Here is a 23,863-nt window from a genome sequence, read left to right on the forward strand (position 1 = left end):
AATGCAATTTAGTCCATGATGTACACAAAGATACAAATAAACATACAGATAAAATTTGTACATACCGTCTAAAGTTAATGAGGATGGTATAAAATAATCTTCTAAATTTACATCCAACATTGAATCATCATAATCACTAACAACTATAATCAATAAAAATTATAAAAAGTGAAAATATATATGTTGATGTATTACTAATAATTCTTATCTTTTGCAAACTACCAACTTAAATTCTTGATATAGTGGAAGATTAACTTCATAATTAACAAAAGAGTCAACATTTTAGCCACTTTGTATGTCACCACTTGGTGGGTGCACCTTAATAATCGATAAGTTTACATCTTCATAAAGTTGTGCCAAATTAATAGCCACCGAAGCAACAATAAATGAAGATTGTCTTTTTTACTTTCCATTTATAGTAGAATTGCTTGACAAAAAATTCAATTTTATTCAATTAAACGTTAGACACTATAAGAAAGAAAATAATATAATAATGATTATCCTATTTTCTAAATTACCTTCTTGTTAGGCACGATCTTTGGGAACCGCAATATAACAGAAGCTAATTTTGTGGAACAATTTGCGTTAGATTATTGGTGGGTTCTTGTACACTGAAGTATGCTAGAATTGTAATAAATCTATGTTATATAAATAATTCCCAAAGAAGCATACTTTTTTTAAATATTGGTGCATGAATCATTTGATAATCATTAATTATATGTCCTATTTGTTAACACGGACAGTGGAGTTCTTATCAATGAGGGACTCGTTAATAGAGTTAAAAATTTAGATCTTATCTCTAATATAGAAGGTCTTACATAAGTAGGAGGAATATTTTTCTGTCCAATTCTATGCGATGCACAGTGTACACCATACATAGAGAAAGAAGTATGGTGTTCCATGACAAAAGAGTGTTTTGTTGAGTATTTGAAGAATGAGAATGTCAAAGAACAATAAGACCGAAACAGATGTATTATAAGTTTACATCCCTCAAAGATATAATTTATTGGTAAAAAAACTCACTCCGCACGTTAATAAAAGGACTTCATATACAAATAAAATCGAACCTCATTCCATTACAATTCATTGGTCTAATTTGTGTATAAAATTACATACCACACAAGCTTCAAAAGGGGTCACACAAATAAAATTGAAAACAAAATTAAACGAATAATCAATTTCTATCATACCCAAGATTCAAAACTACATATAAAGCATAAAATAGCCAATTTTTTAGCCTAATAAATTGTTTTCTTATTGTCTATTAATTGTTGGCATTAAGCTCGATATTGCTAAATAAATAAAAGAGACATAATCAATTACATAACTACATTGCTTTTTTATGAAAATATTGCACAAATAAGTTCAATTAGAGTCATACCTGTCAACCACATTATTGATGTCCTTATTACAGCTATCGCAGAAGTATGTATCCGCGTTAGCTTCTGCCTTCACGCTGTAAACACAGGTTTTATACCACCAACATGGAACAGGTTCAACATCAAGAATAGTGACCAGAAGCCCAGAACAACATAGAACCCAACCTACATAGGAATAGTTTGAAAGTCAAAAAACAAATAATTGACCAAACATCAAAAAGTAGTTTTCTATAAGGCATTCACATCCACAACCGCAATACATAATTTCTTTATCGTCTTCTTCTCAGTGAAATATAAAACTTCATCTCTAACAACATACGCCAATTTGCCAGAAAGCACAGACAGGTACTGTAAGATCTCTCTACAGTATACACTACTTATCAATCACAAAGCCATAAAAATACAGTCAATATGCACAACCATAAATAATTCACAATGTTGATATAATACGTTTTTCGAAGCATCCAAGCCTTAGGAATATCTGGATTTATTAGGAGTCTAGTACCATACATAATGTTCTATCAAATATTGGTACTTATGTACAACAATCATTGCTCAAATGAATTGTACAATTATACATGATAGAAAAATTACCAAAATGAAAAGTAACCAAAAGTGTCTTTAGATTAAAAAAACAACTATAATCTACTTTGAACCTAATTAATTAGTATAAAAATTATTTCAGCAATGAGCTATAAAAATAAAAAAGTATTTATTATAAATATAAAATAATAAAAAGTATTATATAATAGCGAAAATATAGCTTGAAATTATATATTGATGAATTAATTGTTGAGTAATTTAACACAGAATTTACCTTCAAAAGAAATAAAAAAATTGGTGATACAATTATCCACGTGCATATAATAATACTTTTTATCACTTCAAATTTTAATTTCTAGAATGCGAGCCATTTGCTCGAATTATTATTACTGTTTTCTATAATTTTACTTGTAATTTCACATGATAAAAAGTATTAAAGCACAAAATACAGTACTTATAATTTTATTACCACTACATGTAATATCATACCCTAAAATTTAAAAACCAAAAAAATTACTATTATATGTAGTATCACACCATAAAATTTAAAAACTAAAAAATATTAATTGAATCATGTCTCAAAATTAGTGAAGATATCTACAATAAGATATAACTACTTGATAGTGATCAAATCCTCACATACCTCGAAAAGTCTTTACTCTTGCGCATTGAAAAATAACTACCGGTAGCTGCTGCTCACACACTGCCACAAAACCCTTGATCCGATCCACCATCCCTCCAAGAACAGCAACATTAAGTTTTAAGCTGCAAAGAAAATGCAAATTATTTAGAAAATAAAAAATTGCTTATATAAACATATTAAGTGCTAAGTAAGGGCATAAAAAAACGCGTTTGTCATTCTCAATATGAATGATCATGTCAATAAGTTTGCCATTCTTCACATATTTCTTCTCACCCTCTACACTGGTCATAACTCTAGCAACGTCTAAAATAAATATCAAACAGAAGATTGTGCACAAATCACCCGTCTTAGTGATATTTTGTCATAAAAAGAAATCAACTTATATACTTGCTATGAACCATATACTTACCAACCAAAAAAGGATATTGAGGAGAGTATCCCATAATTTTTCTAAAAGAGACTAACTTAATACCATATAACGGTATTGCATCACAGAAAGATGGTAAGTCGGTAGTCCTTGCTTGAAAAAACAATCGAAAATGATGTGATGTTATGCGGTACAACCCAATGTTATTGCTAACTCCAAAGTATGCAAAAACATACACAACTCTCTCCGATATCAATGATTCGAACACATATATCAGATCTTTACCTACAAAAATATGCATAGTTGTTTCCTATTTTTTCACAAAGCAAAATATTTTATTATTCACTCTCTACACACTATAACAATAAAGTCCAACTAAATAAACAAATAAAATTTATATAAAATATTCTTTCATAAAAAATAATTGAATAAATTAAAAAATTAACATTACGTTCAATTAATTAGAATGTTCATTTTATGAAATTCTACCTAAAATGATATTGCTAGTGGCTATGTAAAGTAAAAATAAACTCAATATTCAAAAGCAACAAAAAAAATAATAACATAAAAAAATAACAAATTGAATCAAAATAAAAAACTATACATTTCAAAATAAAGAAAGGCTAACATAGCAGGGTACAACTACTTCAAATTATCTAAGGGCGAACATTAGAGTGCTGACCACCAAGACTAAAAGTATACTTTGAAAGTAATCATGGATAGCTCAATGAGAAGAGAATTTTGAATTTAATGAGCATTGTTATTTAAATAAGGATCTCAATAAAAAGTAAAACTAAACCTCATTTCAGCATATTTGATTGGTCTATATTGTACAAAACTAAAAACAACACAAGTTGAAAAAAAGGTCACATAAATGAAATTGAAAAAAAATTAAACAAATCTATCATACCTAAGTGTCAAACTAATTTAAGTGTATGACCACTATCTATTAAATGCATGTGGAGTTTAAGTAATAATCATACCCAAATTAACTCTACTTTCAATAATTATTACTAAATCGCTAAACCATTAAACTTTTAATTCACAAACAATGTATATAACTCGTGCATATTTTTTGCCATTTAAAAAAATTATAGTTAGTTTAATTTTGACTATATAAATTGTTTGAAAGATGGCCATTAGCATGAGTTATTTTTTTTTTAATTAGAGCAACCAAAATCAACACAATACATTATATATGTATGCATCATCTCACCACAAAAGAATTATAAAATTATCACAAAGTTTATATCAAAATTCAAAACTATAAACTTTAAATATAGATTAAGTATATGAAAGTATTGAAACAATAATGCATGCATCAGACATTGTATATTTCATGAGCATCAATCACCTTATCATTGAAACAAAAAAATCTTATCAAGATTATCAGAAAATATAGATTAAGTGTATGAAAGCAGAGAAATAATTGTGTGTGTGAATAAATTAGAGGTACTTTCTCATCTATCAACATCATTTCAATGGAGCTAATGGATTTGGGGTCTTTGAATCTCGGTAGTGACCAATGTCTGATCACTCTTACATGAATCCTCCAACATTCTTTTGGCGGTGCAATCATCTCCAACAAATCATGTCGCCTAACTATTTTTTCTCTAGTGACAAAAATAAGAGCAAACGTAAATTCTAGCAAAGCATGCACGGTAAGATTGTAGAACCACACCTCTTAGGCTTTTATAGAATCTAAGAAGAGGTATATTTTCAGGTAAATAATTTTAAAATTGGAGTGCATCCAAAATCACAGATCCTCCATAACCCAAAAGAAGAAAAAATCTGTCTTGATGATTCAAAAAATGAAAAAAGATTTGAGTTGAAAATAAAACACTCATTCTATATCATAAATATTGGCAAATCAAAATGTACAAAGTAAAAAAGAGTATGAAAATAAGATCTAAATCCATGCCTTCCTTGTAGTAGCTCACCTTCATCAATTACACGATCGGAAGCGTCCCGATGCGATGACGATCTGAACGACGACAGCATCAGTAAAAGTCTCTTCTTGTCGGTCCGCTATCTACCTCCTCTGGTCACATTAATATCCCCAATCATCCTCAACTTCCTTGCCGGCACAACCCTATTGTCATCCCGTCACCGTAAGAGCAACCAGTCTTCTCGTCTTCAAAACTCTTATGTCGCCATTCTGAAGTCACCAGTCCAAAGACGCCATTCTCCATCGCTAGCGTCTCTGCTTGCTGAGAGAGAGAAGATAAAAAAAAGTGCTTTGAGTCGGCGGGTTGGAATGGGAATATGGGATACGGGTAGATTCTGGAATTAGCATATTATCAATACTATTAATAGTAAAAAAAGAAATGCACTGTGCATATATAATATTATCAATACTATATAAACCATCTTTGTACTCATTGCATCGTGCGTATATAATATAAAGTGATTTATAAATTACCATTAATTCATATATAATATATATTTAAATTTAATGAATTCAATTAGAATAAACAATAGTCACAAAAAAATTAGAATAAACAATAAATTACTTATTTTATTTTAGACTTTACGAATGAATAAACCAATTAACTAATATAATGAATTACAATTAATGTAGTATAATTAATTAAGCAATATAAATTATAATAAATTACATTGATATTTAAATATCTAATCAAATCAATTAGCTGATATAATTAAGTCATTATAATAAATTATATTGAATGAATTAAAATAATTAAATCGAAAAATACTCTTAAAAATATGCCACATTAGCTTTATCATTAAGTGTAAAAATCTAATTTTTATATAATAAAATAGATATATAGTGATTGATTTTAGTGGTTGATTTTGATGTATACGTAATAATTACTATTATGTTAATTACAACAATTATATTTTTAACAATTTTGTTAGGTGTATACTAAATTTAACTACTAAAATTAGTTACTAATATAAAATACATGTTAGAATAAAATATACATTAAAAATGAGTTAAATAATGTATGTAAACAAATATATAATGATTAATTTTATTGATTAATTTTAATACACAAATATATGGTGATTAATTTTAGTAGTTGATTTTGATATATACGTAATATTTTTATTTTTAATTACTATTTGTTTATGGTATAATTAAACTCATACATTTATGACAAAAGAAACCAAAAAAACTAAAGAGATTATTAAGCTAGGATTTGTCCAAATAATTGATTAATTTTGTTTTTTATATAAGAGCAAAAAGGAAAATGAAGGGTGGGCATGGAATAGGCGTGGCCAAAGAAGAGTCCATAAGAGAGGAAGTGAAAATCACACTATAATCTCACAACAAAGGGATCGAAAAGAAGAAACCCACCCAACAACGACAATTGAACAATCAGAATCACTTCAAATTCATCGGTCTCCGCCAGATCCCACCGCCAACGCCTCCAGGTACGTACGCCACCTTCTTCCATTTACTCATTTCTCACCGCTCATAACGCACCCGTTTCGTTACTTCCAATGTGCCCTACTCTCTCCCTTTAAGGGTTTCTGGGATTTATCCCAAATGTGCTCTTTTTCACTGGGATTCACACAACTTGTGTTCTCGCACTTAAATTTTCTCTCTGTTAGATTAGATATCTGTTTTGGAACCTCGATTGATTTCAAAGTTTTTTTCTTTTTTAATTGGGCACCTTTGTAGCTTCGGTTTTCCATTTCTGGTTATAATTTGGTTGTACTGAGCTTGTGTTTGTGTATGTTAATTGTTGTTTTGTAGATAAACTTGACTTTTCACCCAAATATTGGGAGTTAGAGACCTATTTATTTGGTTATTAAGGCATGGTCTTGCTAATGATTAGTAAATTCCAAATTGGGTCTGACTGCTACTAATTCGTGGTTTTATATTATCTGTATATTGGTTAAGGGCCCAAATATTTTTATTAGCGATCTTGCATTTGATGAAATGTGGTCAAAAGGAAATTTGGTTAGGATAGTTAAATTGAAATCTGGTTTGCAAAACTTGTTTCTGTCAGGCAACCATGAGAGGAATTTTTTCTCTGAAGAGGGCAGCTTTGGCTTCCCGTCATAGCGAGAAGTTGGGTGTCAGTTTCAGATTGCTTAGCACCCAGGCTGCATCAAATGCTAGCACACCACAGCCTCCACCACCACCTCCACCTCCAGAGAAAACCCATTTTGGTGGACTCAAGGATGAGGACAGGATTTTTACCAACTTATATGGGTTGCACGATCCTTTTCTTAAAGGTGCTATGAAGCGGGGTGACTGGTATCGCACCAAAGACCTGGTACTTAAGGGCACTGATTGGATTGTGAATGAAATGAAGAAGTCTGGCCTCCGTGGACGTGGTGGTGCCGGTTTTCCTTCTGGACTAAAATGGTCATTCATGCCAAAAACATCTGATGGACGCCCTTCCTATCTTGTTGTCAATGCTGATGAAAGTGAACCTGGGACTTGCAAAGACAGGGAAATTATGAGGCATGACCCACATAAGTTGCTAGAGGGTTGCTTGATTGCTGGAGTGGGAATGAGGGCTAGTGCTGCTTACATTTATATTCGGGGTGAATATGTAAATGAACGTATAAATCTTGAAAAGGCTAGGAAAGAGGCTTATGCAGCTGGTTTGTTGGGTAAGAATGCTTGCGGCTCAGGCTATGACTTTGATGTTCATATACACTATGGCGCTGGTGCTTATATTTGTGGCGAGGAAACTGCCCTCTTGGAGAGCCTTGAAGGAAAACAAGGTAAACCAAGATTGAAGCCGCCTTTCCCAGCCAATGCAGGATTGTATGGCTGTCCCACAACCGTGACAAATGTGGAAACTGTGGCTGTTTCTCCAACCATCCTTAGGCGTGGGCCAGAATGGTTTGCCAGTTTTGGTAGGAAGAACAACTCTGGGACAAAATTGTTTTGTGTGTCTGGACATGTGAACAAACCTTGCACTGTTGAAGAAGAAATGAGTATACCACTGAAGGAGTTAATAGAGAGACACTGTGGAGGTGTTAGAGGAGGATGGGATAATTTACTTGCAGTAATTCCTGGAGGATCATCTGTTCCCTTGATTCCAAAGAATATCTGTGATGATGTGTTGATGGATTACGATGCATTGAAGGCTGTCCAGACTGGATTGGGAACTGCCGCTGTTATTGTGATGGATAAATCAACTGATGTTGTGGATGCCATTGCAAGGCTTTCTTACTTCTACAAGCATGAGAGCTGTGGGCAGTGTACACCATGCAGGGAGGGAACAGGATGGCTTTGGATGATCATGGAAAGAATGAAAGTTGGGAATGCAAAGCTAGAAGAAATTGATATGCTTCAGGAGGTGACTAAGCAAATTGAAGGACACACCATCTGTGCATTGGGTGATGCTGCCGCATGGCCAGTGCAGGGTCTTATCAGGCATTTTAGGCCAGAACTTGAGAAGAGGATTAGGGAGCGAGCAGAAAGGGAGTTGCTGCAAGCTACCGGTTAGGCGTATGCTAAGGTTGTTGCTTAAATCTTATTTAATCACTTAGTTTCTTTGAAGGAAATGTATTTTCTCCTTTACTAGTTATAATTCTAAATGTCTAGGATTGGAAACAAGAGAAAAACACAAGGGTGAAGGGTTAGGTGTTAAAACTTAAAATTAGGGGTAAAGTTTCATGGATGAGCTTTATGTCTTAAATTGTGGGGTTAGACACAAATAGTTCCCTTAACTGATTAACCATGTTATTTAAGTCTTCTGTTTGTTGTTCTTCTGTATGGAAAGTAATTAGATGAAAGCAAATGCTTGTCAATCTACGGGTTTTCTTTTTCCTTAAATTCCCATTCTATGGTTTCATAATAACACTGCCTATTAAATATCATACAGAACTCAAATGCACCCATTTTTATGCATGGATCCATATTTTCTTTGATTTCAAGGCTTGGATTTCTCATGAGTTGCATGTTGAATGGAAATATCTTTGTTATTTTCTATGGTTAATCTGTTTATCTTTTATTTGCTTAACATTCACTTCTCACCAAAGTGTCCAATAGCCAGTTAGTTGTGGAATGTGGGCTATATCATGATTTCATTCATTTGTTTTTTCTTGCTTTCTATCTTTTAATTTTTTTTTCTTTTTTGGTTATCTTGGATTTCTGTAATTTGCTATGCTAGTGTTTGTAAAAAATTTTCATGTTACACTATAGGAAAACTTTCAAGTGTACCGGTACACTGGTGTTTTAGTAAATTTTAACCGGTGATTTTAATTATAAAAAAAAATATATAATATATATATAATTAAGATCAACGGTTAAAATTTACTCAAACTTCGGTATACTTAAAAGCTTTCCTATACTATAATACTGACATTGGTGAAAGAGTTTCAGCCTTGCTAAGGAATATTTTTTATTATGATGCGCCTATAATGTGTATTTGTGTTTACGTTGACGAATTTTCCTTGTAATATATGTAGGTAAACAATGCTGGTAGATAGCAAAAATTGAAATAAGGCTGTGCATTTTGATTCGGAAATATAGGGCAGCTCAAGTCCTCTGGTTTCATCAACTTTCGTTTACTTTAATGCTGTGGCAGACTTGTTCTTGTGCCAGAAGAGAAAAATGTCTGAGCAAGTATAAAATTTGTTTCCTGAACTTGTGTTGTCATTTGGCACATTTTCATGTAATTTTTTTCAAATAATATATATACACTGTTGTTGACTTTGTTGTTGACTTTGTTAAGCATTTCATGATCATGTTTATTGTTTATCAATGAGTGATGAGCGATATCTTCAGCAAAATCACCGTGCTAAGGTTTTTCTGGGATTTAAATTGTTCCTGTCATTAAACATTTTTGAGATTTGTGTTGATTAATGTTTATATGGAATAAAACTTGATGATAGGAGATTAATAATTTTGAGCTAGACTTCTTATTTTTGGGCTTAAATATCATTAATTTATTATCATTCGGTTGCCTTTGCATTAGGAAAGAGATATAGATTTTGAAATTTTTTTTCGGGTCAATTATAGATTTTGAAGTTGGAAAAAAAAAAAAAAGAAGAGAGAGAGAGGTTGGTTGCCTGGTTGGTAAAGAAATGCCAAACAAAAGATTTAAAAAACAGAAACAAATATGTGAATATTATGTGTAAATCTATAGTATAATTTAAAGACTTTTTGGTGATAATTAATACTGAAATTCTTATCTAAACATGATAATGAATTGATGCTAAGCTTTACGGGTAGAGTTTATAACAATTACACTTATGACATAGTAAAATTCCTGAAATTGATCATGAAGGAAAATTAAGCCAAGAGTACTTCTATGGAGTCATGTCATTTCCATAGTTGCGATCACTTTAATATCCTCTTTCACTGAGTTTGTATCCTTGAAAATGGTTTTCATATATGTCAAATCTCTTTCAACAATGTTAGGAATTGTCATAGGGCCTTTTGCTGCAAGATTTGCAGTCTTGGCTTTTAACTTAACCTTATTATTTTCTTGTGTTTTAAGTTTAAAGCAGTGGTACAGGGTTGATTTTTGCTCTATCGTTCCCTTCCATTCTAAGCAGTATTGAATTATTGATGTATGACTCCTTGAATAAGTTAACAATCGAATTCTCTCTTACTTTTCATACAATAATTAATAATTAGTCTTTCCTTTTTTAAACGGATCACAATATCACATTTGTGTTTCTAATTTTAAATTATGAATTTAGTCTTTCTATCAATATTCTAGTTAATAACGTCAACAAAGAGCTTAGTTAAAACATTAACTACACTTGACATGTCATTAGATAAGCATACATAGCAAGATAAGTGTTTCAATTAGACATCTGAACCAATTTGATCATGAGTTGAAAATAGAGAATGTGTTTGGTTGTTATTTCTATTTAACAATTAACTAAAAATATTTTGTCCTATTAAATTTGAATATTAGGATAATTTACAATTAGAAAAATCAAAAGTTAGTCTTTTTTGTTGGAATATAAATTTATTATAAGATTATTGCATCTAAATTCTCAATTTTAGCAAAGAAGAAATGTTAGAGGATTATCAGAATTTATTGTTTTTGACTATCAATTAACCATTAATATTTAAAAATATAGGATAAAGTATATTATTGGATTACTAAATTAAAGGAACTATACTAAAAAAATTGAGTTGATACCTAAATAATGGCCAAAAACAATAAATTTTTATGTCTCCTAGTATTTTTAAGAGTTAAATGCTTTTTCTCTTGCAATTCCAAAATTCACATACTTATATCTTTATTTTAGTGACAAATATGTTCATTTATAAAATAAAAACCTTTAAATAAGTAATTTGCAGTTTATATAATTACTCTAAAAAAAATCATTAATAGATTACTCTTTTATTTAAATCGACTATGTGCAAAATTCGGCTAAACCTGAAATCTAATCTCAAATTGAAGTATAATTTATCGAGTTTAAATTTATCATTTTTATGTAGTATAATTTTAAGGTATGCTTGTATTATCCTCCTGAACTTGATCCGAAGCATTATTATATAAATAAAATATTATACTTTTATATTTTAATTAATATAATTTATTTTACATGATATCGTTTTACCTTTAAAATGGTTTATTTTGATATAAATGTATATAATATTTATTAAATTTAATCTTTAAAAATCATAATTTATTAATTTGTTTTATAAAATTTATACAGTTATGTAACCTTATTATTGATCCGGTCAACTCGATTTAACCTGATATACTTTAGATTAGTTTAGAATTTGATTTTAAGTTTTAAAATAAATCCAGTAAAATATTAGAATCCGATTTGTTTTAACAAAATCACGGTCGACCCGACTTATACACGCTCTTATTCAATATATAATTGATTGATAGTACACAATTTTTTAATTAATATTTATCATATTAACAACAAACATCATATTTATTATTAAAGTGGGATTAATGTCTATTAATATACTTTTATCCACCCGAATCAGTTTTAAAACTCGATGACAGCTATTCCATCTAACCCAATATCTTAAAATATCAATCAAAACAAAATGATAATATCCATGTCCGGTGTTACATTTGTTGTGTTCCTCGGTAGTTGATTTAGTTCCCGAGTGTGACCGTGAATGAGAATGAGAGAGAAACAGAATCATCCAAAGTGTTGGGCCCACTCAGTACCCAGCAGTTGGCGCTCTCCTTTCTTTTTTCAACAACAACGTCCTTCTCTGCGGATGACACGCTTTTCTCATTCCCATCTCACTCTTCCTTCTTTCTTCCCCTTTTCTTACTTCTCCTTTTCCCCTTAACCCTCTCATTTTTCTTCCTTTTCATCCAACATAACACATTCTTCTCAATCATTCCAGAAAAACCTAGATTCCTCGTTTCTTTTTCCGGATGGGTACCAGTACCGTCCTTTGTTATTCTCAATTCTGCTCCCATTTTTGGATCCTCCTTCCTTTTCGTTGATCTCATTCCAAAGCTGGTATCTTTCACTCGTCATCAATTCTGCGTCTTGGTTGAATGTTGATTGGATTAGATTAATTAACTCGTTTGGTTGATTGTCCGTTGTCACTTAACATTATTTTATTGTTATTCGTTTCTTCTAACTGTTGTTTTCATTTGATCACTTTGGATGTTCTATTAGCTGACTTAAGCTTGGTCGAGCTTCAAGTGTTTGTTTTAATGCCATTTTTATTGTTGTGTCTCCATTTGCAAGCTTTTAGCTAAATCTACAATTAGGGATTGTGTGTAGCTCTATCTGAGGTTCTTCTTTCTTACCTCATTTCACTCGGTAGCTTTTGTCTCTTCCACTAAAATATCATATATTTTTCTATGCAATCCATGCATGTGTTCTATTCTGATCTTTCATTCTTTGATTAAAAAAAGAAAAAGAAGAGGAATCAGTCCAGCTTTGTCTTTCTGTAATTTCCCTTATTGAAAGCAAAAAGAAAACACATTTTTGGATTGCCTTGACAACTTGTTTTGCTTTGGTCACTAAGCTTGGTATTTATGTGTTGCTTTCTTTTCTCCCTCTTATATTTATAGGTTCTTTAACTTGTTAAAAATATTGCCATGTGTATATTAGTTCTTTTGTTGTATTAATCAGTTCAAGTATATTTATAATGTTCTGATCCCCATTGTACTTCAATTTTCTTGTGTTTTAGGTTCCATCATTGAGGGTAAACCAGCAATAGCATAATCACAAAGAATAGCACTGTGAAGATGGTTCTAGGAATTAAATCAAGGAGCAGAAAGAGTGGGCCAACACTAGTTAAGTACATAATCCATATTCAGGAGATTAAGCCATGGCCCCCTTCATCATCGCCTGCTTCACCATCACTGAAATCTGCTAAATCTGTAGAGCTCCAATGGGATCATGATGGCCAAAGTTCTGGGTCTCTGTTGGCCAGTTGCGGCAATGGGAAAATTGAATTCAATCAATCTCTCACAATTTCAGTACTTCTGTCCAATAAAGGCAAATTCCGTGAAGGTTTTCAGAAGAACTTGTTAGAGTTCAACTTGTATGACAAGACAGTAAAAAGTCAGCTCATTGGATCAGCTACGATAAACCTTGCAGAGTTTGGAATTATTAAGGAAACAAAAGATATAAGCACTGTGTTGAGCACTAAGAGGAGTTTCAGGAGCTCGGCACAAACGACTCTTTATGTTGCTATTCAGCCAATTGACACAGAGAGTTCCAGCTCATCGCCAAACAGCAGCTTGTCAAAAGAATTTTCAGTAGACAGGGAAGATAGCGAATCCGTCTCAGTATCACGGTCTGAAATTGTATCAGCAGCGCATTCTGTTGATGATGATGATGATGATGAACTTGAAATAGCGTCTTTCACCGATGATGATGATGATGATGATGCAATTCCTGCAAATAAATTGCAAAACATCAGATCCGATTCACAGAATACTGGGAGTGTCTCCCCTCTAAGTGAAAATGGTAAAACTTTTTTTTTTTAATTTTCTATTTCACCATATCATTGCTAAGGGATGCTTTATACATTTGAAAGCAATTGATCAAATTCTTGCTCTCAAACTGTTGAGCTGGATTCGCTCAATTAAGTACCAGTTGTTTTCCTATATTTTTGGTATGCATTCATGAATCAATGTTGTACATCAGTATGCTTCTTGTGTTTAGTTGTGTACCACGGCAATTCATTTAATTGATCTTACTAAGTTATTATATTTAGAAGATGTGAGAGTACACTGTTAATCATTTACCTGTTTGTAATTTTCAATTTTGCTTCAGCATAAAATACTCAAGAATCTGAACACTAAATGTGCTGACTTGTAATCCTTTTAAAATACCAAGCATGTATCTTGTGAAGGAACAAGATAGAGCTATATAAATGCATATGTATTGCAAATTATGCATTTTGAATTGATTTTTTGCTCACTTGATGAATAACATTCTATCCAAAAGTACAATAATTTAATTTTATCATGTTAATAACTCTTGTCGCCATTTGATTTCAGACAGCATCAAAGCTATCAAGGTTGGAACAAAAGGATCCAATGGAAAATCTGTTCTCTCCTTAGGAAGCACCACTTCTAGCTCACTTAAAAGCACAGAGGGTGAAGCATCCACACAGTTCAATGGCAGCAAATCACCCCCTTCACCTACAGTTGATCCTTCGGATATGGGAATTCAAAACGCAAAAGATGAAGCATCCACACAGTCCAATGGCATCAAATCACCCTCTTTACCTGCAATTCGGCCCTCGAATACGGGAATTCGAAATGCAGAAGGTGAAGCATCCACACAATTCAGTGGAATCAATGCACCCTCTTCTCCTGCAGTTTGGCCCTCAGATATGGCAATTCGAAACCAAAAAGGTGAAGCAGCATCCACAGAGTTCAATGGCGTCAAATCACCCCCTTCACCTGTAGCTCTGTCCTCAGATATGGGAATTCGAAACACAAAAAGTGAAGCATCCACAGAGTTCAATGGCATCACATCACCCTCTTCACCTGCGGCTTTTCACTCAAACATGGGAATTCGAAACACCGAGGATGAAGCATTGACAGAGTACAGTTGCAATAAATCTCCTTCTTCATCCATAGTTCTACCATCAGATATGGGAAATGCTACAAGTGGCAGGAGTTCTTCGTCTAAAATTTACGAGGAAAACATGGAGGCTACTGATGAATGTTCTGAAATTCCAGAAAGCATTCAACGATCACATCGGCGAAATTTCAGTAAGGGTGAGATTCTTGAAAGCATATCTTCAGCTTCATACAACTCACCAAGTAGGCAACCCATCTTTGGAAGATCTCCCCAATCTCAAGTTGCTCGAGAGGGTAGGTTTACTAAGCAAAACGTAAAGGTTACCAATGAAAGTTCTGAGATTCCAGAAAGCACTCAACAATCACATCGGCGAAATTTCACTGACAGTGATATTCTTGAAAGCAAGTCCTCTGCTTCATACAATTCATCAAGTAGGAAACCCCTCTTTGGAAGATCTTCCCAATCTCAATTTGCTCGAGAGGATAGGTTTGGTAAGGAAAATGCAAAGGTTACCAATGAAAGTTCTGAACCTCCAGAAAGCATTCAACAATCACATCGGCGAAATTTCACTGACGGTGATATTCTTGAAAGTGTATCTTCCGCTTCATACAATTCATCAAGTAGACAATCCATCTTTGGAAGATCTTCCCAATCTCAAGTTGCTCGAGAGGATAGGCTTTCTAAGAAGCATAGCGGAAGTGAACATGGGTATAATGAAAATGATCAAGGGAATGCAAATAGTCTTTTTGACACTGACGATTTGAAGGAAAAAGAGGAAATGGAAGAGATAAAAGAACAGGAACAGTTTACCATGAGGAATGAAGTTGTTGATAATTTTTGTGAAGATGATTTTACTAGGAAATCAGAATTGAATAACAGCGTGCCTTCACCCAAAATGATATCACATGAAATTCCAACGCATAATCTGCTTAATGATAATGCAGAGGATGCGAGTACTGCAAGGTTTGATTTACAATCTGTTGAGAGCAGGAGTGAGACCCTAGATCAAGCAGAGGAAATTAATGATGTTGATGTTGGTGGCACGTGTCATGAAAACGTTAATCGGACTGAAGAGTTTATTGATGATAAGATTGAATCGAAAGCTAAAGTTGAAATGCTTCTACAAGAGCTGACAGAGGCTGCTGCTCTTGAAGTTTCACTGTATTCAGTTATTGCTGAACATGGTAGCTCGTCAAACAAGGTTCACACACCTGCTCGGCGCCTATCTAGATTCTATTCCCATGCTTGTAGGGTTGGCACCCCTGCTAATAAAGCTAGTGTAGCCCAAAGTGCTGTCTCGGGATTTGTTTTGGTTTCTAAAGCATGTGGAAATGATGTTCCAAGGTATATTTCATAACTGAAGAAGTGATATAGAAGTGCATGGTAATTTAACTGAAGAAGATCTTGTATTTATGGTAGCCATATGATCAATGTATTCAGCAGCTGTCTAATGAGATAAGGCTAGGTGGTTGTATTATTGAAACTTTGGCGATTTGACATCAATTTCAAAAGACATCTGATTCCACTTGTTAAATGCATGCACTTGTATTGATTCATAGTTTAACAATTTCTTAACTTTGAATAGGTTGGCATTCTGGCTCTCAAACATGATATTGCTGAGAGCACTTGTGAGCAAAGAGCTTGACAATGCACCCAATGAATGCAATGGAATTGACCCTTGTCCTCGTGAGAATGAAAAAGAAAATACAGAGAATCATTTTCCTAGCTGGGAGGAGCCAGAAACGTTTTTAGTTGCATTGGAAAAAGTTGAAGCTTGGATATTCTCTCGAATAGTCGAGTCTGTGTGGTGGCAGGTTGAATTTCAAATCTGTCATTGTCTCCTTTTTCTTCTGATAAGTTTGGCTTCTGTCACCGTGTAGAAGACATATTATAAAGTATAAATAAAATTCCCTTTGTCATTTTACTGATACTTTTTTTTCCTTATTTTTTTGGTGGTTATTCCCTAGACTCTGACTCCGTATATGCAATCAGCAGCTGCTAAGAGCTCTGGCTCAAGGAAAACTAGTGGGAAGAGAAAAGGTATATGTGATGACGAACAAGGAAGCTTTTCCATTGATTTATGGAAAAGAGCTTTCAACGATGCTTGTGAAAGGCTTTGCCCTCTTCGAGCTGGAGGGCATGAGTGTGGTTGCTTGCCTTTGATAGCTAGCTTGGTACAGTTTAGCATTGAAATTTCTTGATGCAATATTGCATTGCTGTATTCTATACTTTTATTCTACTTTTATGCCTGTGTTGGGTATGTCTATAGGCATATATAGTTATATGTAGCATAGATTAGGTACGTTTTCTTGTTTTCTCTCAATGAATATTCTGTTCCTACCTATACAATTAAAATAGGATATTTATGATTGTAGGTGATGGAGCAGTTGATAAACAGACTTGATGTGGCGATGTTCAACGCTATTCTACGTGACTCCACAGAAGACATGCCAACAGATCCTATTTCTGACCCCATTAGTGATTCTAAAGTTCTTCCTATTCCATCTGGAAAATCAGGCTTTGGGGCTGGTGCTCAACTAAAGAATGCTGTGAGTTCTAAATTTCTTATTTTATTTCCCTTTTATAATAGCAATTGATTAATAGGAGATGGAAACTCACCTAGGGTCCATTGTTGATTTCATCATATGAAAATAAAACCATTAGAGGTTTCCTGAGCAAAGTGAATTAAATGGAAGTTAGTGTTTTAAAGATCCGAAACGGCAATGGCACTGGTTAATAGATGTACGGAGCTACATAGTATGATATCACCTACTAATTCCATGAAAGATTTGTAGTGTTTGTGCTCTTGGTTAGGCTTACAATTTTGTTGTCCATAATCAGATCGGTACTTGGTCAATATGGCTTTCGGATTTATTTGGCGTTGATGATAGCGACGATCTTGACGATGGCAATGAAAGTGATGTTCCAAAACTTGAATCATCCTACAAGCCTTTCAGTCTCCTTAATGCATTAAGTGATCTGATGATGCTCCCTTTTGAAAAGCTCACAGACGCGGCTATGAGAAAAGAGGTTAGACCAAACTACTTGCTTCTTTTTTTTTTGTTTGGTTCTGAAACTAACACTGAATATTTTTATTTTGCATGTAAAACCTGTAGGTATGCCCTAGATTTGGCATAGCATTGATAAGGAGGGTTGTCAACAATTTCGTCCCAGACGAGTTTTGTCCAGGGCCTGTCCCAGATGCTGTTATTCAGGCCTTGAATGATGAGGTTGGTGATTTTTAGCATGCTTGTGCTTCCCTAGATTATAAGAAGTAACAATGGTGGTAGTCACTGGATCATTGCTATGTGCCTATGTCTTTACTGTTTAGCCCTTTTCCTTTTAACATTGGAAAAAATAAATCTGAACAGGCTTTTACTCTTAGATGCTCAAATCAGTGTCAGATAGTTTGAACTTTTGCGCTTTATGCTTAATAAATTTAATAGAGATTAAAGACTAAACTTGATTGTATATCGTTACTCTTCAATTATTTAAGTTTCAACTTGATACAAGTTAAAATGGATGAAAAATGTTTCTAAGATACTAACATTTACATAACTGAAATTCATGTATATTTTTACGGTTATGTTATGTGTACACCAAAATCAGCCACCAAAGTCAGCTACCTGTATAAAATACCTGTTGAGATACAAATACACATTGAAAATAAATTAAACCACACATGTATTTATACACAAATATATTGATGGCTGATTTTAGTGGCTGATTTTGGTATACGGATAGCATTTTTGATATTCTGAACATGACTCACCAGACATCGATTTTAGTGTTTGAAAAATTGGAATGTCTGTGAACTTGGTTCTTGATGCAACAAGAAAATCTAATGGTGCATCATAGTGTTGTCCTTAAATCATATATAGCATATCTAACTCTCTTTTTGTGGGGGATTTTGTTGGTTTTAGAATATTGAAGATGATGAAGGGTCCATCACAAGCTTCCCATGCAATGCTGGTTCCACATCATATACACCGCCTCCATCTTCTTCGGTTGCGGCCATGTTACAAGATGTGGGAAGACAAAGTTCACTAAGATGTGTTTCATTTGCTCCTATAAAGCTATATAACAGTGATGATGAACTTGAAAAATTGGATTCTCCCCTTTCTGCACTTGGACTTGGCATTGATGACTCTTCAGTTGCAGCAATAAAGGGTGGTCGTAAGGTTCTTAGATATCGGCTCTTGAGACAAGTATGGAAGAATAGTCAATCATAACTTTTTTTTTTTCCTAATGATTGTTTTACTTGCCTCTTGTGTATATTTTTTATGTACAATTTAGCCATAATGTTTATTAAGTAATTGATATCTGTATATTTATGCTTTTCAAAAAAGAAAAAAAATAATGAATCTGTATATGTATGCAGTTTTTAGAGTATTATTATTTTTCCCCAATCTCGGCCTTGGAGATATTATATTTTCTGTTCTATTAAAATATGCAAGTACACAGAATTTATTAATAAAGAAGATTGTCATAAACAATCAAATTCTTGTTCAAAAATTTTTTATTTTTATTATATTTTTTATACAAAAAAAAGGAAGGAAGAGAGGAGAAAGAAGATGGAAAAGCAAAACAACAGACCTCTATAACTTCATCAAGTATATCTGGGTTCAAATATCTAGGCACAAAACCTGCCCTAATACCCTGAATCTTGTGACGTCCTGTGGTTAAGAGGAAAGAGAAACAACATACAATTAAAGGACTACTTAGAGATTAGCGTATTAAACTCAGTATGTAGAGCTCGTTCTGCTTTCTTACCATGCTTTCCATAATCATAGTCAAGCGACTATATCCACATACATCAACCTACCAAGTAAAGAAATAAGAGAACATAATTAAATAACATTGTAAAGAAATATGCTAAACCATGGCGGTGCGATGGCTTCAGAGAGGGAGAGACGGATGCTGAATCAGGGAGGGAGGAGTGACGATTGAGGACTTGCAAGAGAGAGTGAGCGTCGACAGAGTGTTTGTGATAAAGAGTAGGGCTGACAATAGGTAGGCGGGTTGAGAATTTTTCAATCCTAATTCTATCATATCATAAAGTTTTAAATCCTACTCTATCCTATTTTATTCTATTTTATTTGTAGAAATATCAAAATTTTTCAAAAAATAAATATGAAATTCAATCATTTCAAATTTCATACATATTAATAAAATAAAAAAAATTAACTAACTAATTTTATGTTACTCACCTATTGCAAGTCATTACATGAGGGAGATTGTGGGTTTAACTCCGCCTCTTTTACTATATATCTCATTTTTATAAAATATGTGTTATATATGGGATACAGATAGGGCAGGATAGAGTATACCCTAAACCCGTATCCTACCCTACTCGCAGACATACCCGGATCGATCTTTACTCTATTCGTAGCGGGTTGGGTAGCCTACCCTACTCGAACGAGTTAGTCCGGATTAAATACCCGCAAGTAAAATATGTATTGCCAACCCTAATAGAGAGAGAAAAAAAATTACTATAAATTAAATACATTTAGTCTAACTGAGGTGGTTAAATACTAATTACTAATATGTAGCTTCTAATACACATATAAGTACACATAAATACTAGATTTGATTAAGTCTAAACAAAATTATATGCAAGCATAAGAGCTACAAATCAAAGCTCAAACATGTTTTATATGAGTCTTTTAGTCAACTTGATTTTTTTATTTGTTCCAATACATACTTTTAGTAAACTTGATTTGATTTGGTATAACATACTTTAAAAATAATTATTTCTTATAAAAAATTATCAAATAAAATAATTAAAAAACTTATCAAAACGCATCCATTAATAAACATAATTTAAGGAGACTTTTTAGGTGTTCAACGGCATAACATAACTAAATCTATTCAAGAAAATCAATTTGGTGAAAATATTACATAATTCACAACAACAATAAGGAAAGCAGCAAGATAAACTGTAAATCTCATATATTTATATATACTCAGTCCAATCTAACCAATAATTAAACAAATTAGATGTTATATGTTAATATTGTAAAATTTTGTAAATTAATAAATAATTAATTAATAAATTAATTATGAGTTAAGGATATTAGGAAATTAAAATTTTTAATTTGGAGGAGTAAAAATATTTATAATAAGGATTAAAACACTAATTTAAAGATTTTAACCTAAAATTGGACCAACAGACTAAATCGATTAGACCGACCTATATAATCACTCATCAGCCTTTTCAGCCACTCAAACCCCTCTTTTGTGTGTTACACGCTGAATTTGGGGGAGAAGGGAAACAAACCCTCGAACACTATTCACTCCAATCTTCTTTCGCCCATAACTTTCAATTCGGAACTCCGATCGTCGCACCGTTTGTGTTGGGCCAACCGTGGGGAGCTCTCGACCACCGGGGATATTTCGGGGAGGAATCAAGCGAGAGAACATAAGATGAGAAGACACCACATCCAACTCAAAACCTTAAGGTGTCAAGTTAATGGGTCTCTCATCTTATAAACTCCTCACTCTTCCATGCTTTCTTTGATGTGGGACTAACTTCAACACTCCTCACACTTGCAACACTAACAATCTCCCCCTCAAGTGTGAGCCTCCACATCAAGCATCAACTCCCCTCTAGCTCCTCCACCACCACGAGTATTCGTCCATCACACCACCGCAAAACACCGCGGGACACGCCGCCCAGACCACCTTTGCCGGGAAGACTTTCGATACTTCACCTTGAATACTCCTTAAACCAGACCGATTAAACCATCGGCTCTGATACCACTTTGTTGGGCCAACCGTGGGGAGCTCTCGACCACCGGGGAGATTTCGGGGAGGAATCAAGCGAGAGAACATAAGATGAGAAGACACCACATCCAACTCAAAACCTTAAGGTGTCAAGTTAATGGGTCTCTCATCTTATAAACTCCTCACTCTTCCATGCTTTCTTTGATGTGGGACTAACTTCAACACTCCTCACACTTGCAACACTAACAGTTTGCGACTACGCATTCTTCTCATCAAGCTCTTCAATTCTAACTATCAAAGTGGTAAGGATCTTTAATTTTTGGGCCCATTTCTCTGTTTCTCTCTTTTTCACATTTTTTGTTTTGATATTGTGGGGTTTTGATGATTTTGGTGGTTTAGGTGCAATCTAACATTGAATAATTGTTGGATTTTATCCCAATTATCAGTGGGTGAGATAAGAAAATCCTAACCCTTGTGAATTGTTGGATTAGTGAAAATCTAGTATTGACTATGATGCAATTATATGAAATTAGATGGAATACATGTGAATTTGGAGTTAAATTGGTGGATTGGAGTACTTGGAACATAGCTTTGGTGGATAAAAAACTTATTAGAGTTTTTTGGGAGTCTTGGAAGCTTGAAAGTTGGTGTTTTGAGTTTCGAGAGAAATCGGCCAAGGTATGGTTTCGGTTTCTTTTAGTTAATATATAATGTTGTGCGAACATTAGGCTAGTTGTCTTAGGATAGATTTGAATGATGTGAATTGGTTGATTTGATTGATTAGATATGGTATATGCATGCAATGAGAATTGTTGATGTTTAGTGATGATAAATGTTGAAATTGGTAGAGAATTATGAATGGAAATTATTGAGTTTGTTGATGCTTGATGAGTGTTGACGTTGGTTGTGTTCGAAATCGAGAATTTTTAGAATTGGAGAGTTATGAATGATGATATGAAATTTGATGATGATTGATGAATTTTGGGTATTGATATGATTGGGTTGAGAGTTTGTTGGATTTGGAGATTTATGAATATAAGTGATTGAATGGACTGGAAAGTAGAGTTATTTAGGTGTTTGAATAATTGAGAAGTTATTGAAGAATATTTGGTAATATGTAGAAGGGGTCGGCATTGATTTTTGAGTATGATTGGGTTTTTTTTGAAGTGTGAGATTTGAAAAATTAGAAAATTTGAACTTTTGGTAAAAATTGATTTTTGACAAATTTTGATGGGCATTAACATGGCTTTCAGATCCCTAAATTTGGTGAAATTTATTTCAAATAAGAATTGGATCTGTGAAATTTGTAACGTTCGAAGAATAGACCAAAAATAAATTTTAACGAAAAAGTTATGCGCGTTTGAAGTTTGGTGTAAAAAACTAATTTCTGCAGCTTAACAGCTTTTTGAAAGACTTTGATGCATGCACACGCGAGCAGTGCCACGCGACGTGAGTATTGGGCTCTGCCCAGCTATCTTGTGTACGTGAACATGGTCTCGCGTACGCGGCATTGTAAAAATGGAATTCTCGCGTACGCGGACAGGTGCATGCGTACGCATCAAATCATGCGTACGCGGGTGGCATGCGTACGCATGACCACCCTATTTGGAAAAAAGTTGTATTTTTGAGTTTTAACCTTTCGTCTAACTTTTCAAACATATATAACACCTGTGTAAGGCATGATAGCTAATGTTTAGCCTTTGGGAAAAGCGAGAGTGTACTTGGTGAAATAAAAGCGATATTTTTCTTTTATGAATTTAGAGCTAGTGTAATAGAGGGTAGAGGAGTTAGGAATGTGAAATGATGACGACGGATTTTGATTGAGAATAATGAGGATGACTATGATGATGAAGGGTGATGATGATTGACTTTGATCATGATTTTTGAATAAAGTGAAACACATTGTGATGATGAAAATGAACTTTAAATGAAAATCTCTATGGAGATCGTGGTTATTTACCGCCCACGAGTTTTTAAATGAAAATGTTTGTAAGGATCGTAGTTATTTATCACCCACGAGTGTGTGTTTTTCAATTGAAAATCTTGTGAGGATCGTGATGGTGTACCGTTCACAATGGTGGGAAAAGTGGTGGTGTACCTCCTACCGATTTTCAAGAGGATGATATTCGGGTTAGTTATCGGATGTGTTGGTTTCTGGCAAAGTAATCGACACGTGAGCTCACGGCTCGTAGGACAGTTATGCATCATTTTCACGTGTATGATTTGTTTGAGTATGCATGTTTTGGCTTGCCTAACTGTTTATCTATGTCTATA

The 23,863-nt window shown here is 33.5% G+C and overlaps 2 protein-coding genes and 1 long non-coding RNA gene across 4 annotated transcripts; 2 read left to right on the plus strand and 1 right to left on the minus strand.

Annotated features, from left to right (window-relative positions):
- The first annotated feature begins 6,102 nt into the window (after positions 1-6,102).
- Positions 6,103-9,658, plus strand: CI51 (51 kDa subunit of complex I). Of its 2 annotated transcripts, XM_016328516.3 has the most exons (3): positions 6,103-6,331; positions 6,913-8,382; positions 9,335-9,658. In XM_016328516.3, exon 2 carries the CDS (start codon positions 6,919-6,921, stop codon positions 8,368-8,370), a length of 1,452 nt encoding a protein of 483 aa, XP_016184002.1. In that variant the 5' UTR covers positions 6,103-6,331; positions 6,913-6,918; the 3' UTR covers positions 8,371-8,382; positions 9,335-9,658. The 2 variants fall into 2 exon arrangements, with proteins under 2 accessions (XP_016184002.1, XP_088354042.1); XM_088497916.1 differs by lacking the exon at positions 9,335-9,658 and having other exon boundaries at positions 6,152-6,331; positions 6,913-8,384.
- Positions 9,659-11,885: 2,227 nt separating this feature from the next.
- LOC107617947 (uncharacterized) lies at positions 11,886-19,272 on the plus strand. Its single transcript, XM_016319842.3, has 9 exons — positions 11,886-12,328; positions 13,011-13,795; positions 14,332-16,207; positions 16,449-16,677; positions 16,831-17,037; positions 17,239-17,412; positions 17,705-17,893; positions 17,980-18,093; positions 18,787-19,272. The coding sequence occupies exons 2-9, from the start codon at positions 13,069-13,071 to the stop codon at positions 19,093-19,095; spliced, it is 3,825 nt and encodes a 1,274-aa protein (XP_016175328.1). The 5' UTR covers positions 11,886-12,328; positions 13,011-13,068; the 3' UTR covers positions 19,096-19,272.
- Positions 19,273-19,352: 80 nt separating this feature from the next.
- Positions 19,353-19,769, minus strand: LOC110267142 (uncharacterized). Its single transcript, XR_002354492.2, has 2 exons — positions 19,637-19,769; positions 19,353-19,539 (listed from the first exon to the last, which is right to left on the minus strand). It is a non-coding gene; the product is annotated as an uncharacterized LOC110267142 (long non-coding RNA).
- Positions 19,770-23,863: the final 4,094 nt, after the last annotated feature.

Source organism: Arachis ipaensis, chromosome B9 (genome assembly GCF_059453495.1).
Source record: "Arachis ipaensis isolate K30076 ecotype BB chromosome B9, ASM5945349v1, whole genome shotgun sequence".
NCBI lineage: Eukaryota > Viridiplantae > Streptophyta > Magnoliopsida > Fabales > Fabaceae > Arachis > Arachis ipaensis.

Bases quoted from the DNA above. Each gene is read 5' to 3' on its own strand.
- CI51 (XM_016328516.3), top strand. From the start codon at position 6,919: ATGAGAGGAATTTTTTCTCTGAAGAGGGCAGCTTTGGCTTCCCGTCAT.
- LOC107617947 (XM_016319842.3), top strand. From the start codon at position 13,069: ATGGTTCTAGGAATTAAATCAAGGAGCAGAAAGAGTGGGCCAACACTA. The intron at 16,678-16,830 runs GTTGAATTTCAA...GTTATTCCCTAG, and splicing joins TCGAGTCTGTGTGGTGGCAG to ACTCTGACTCCGTATATGCA. The intron at 17,413-17,704 runs GTGAGTTCTAAA...GTCCATAATCAG, and splicing joins GTGCTCAACTAAAGAATGCT to ATCGGTACTTGGTCAATATG.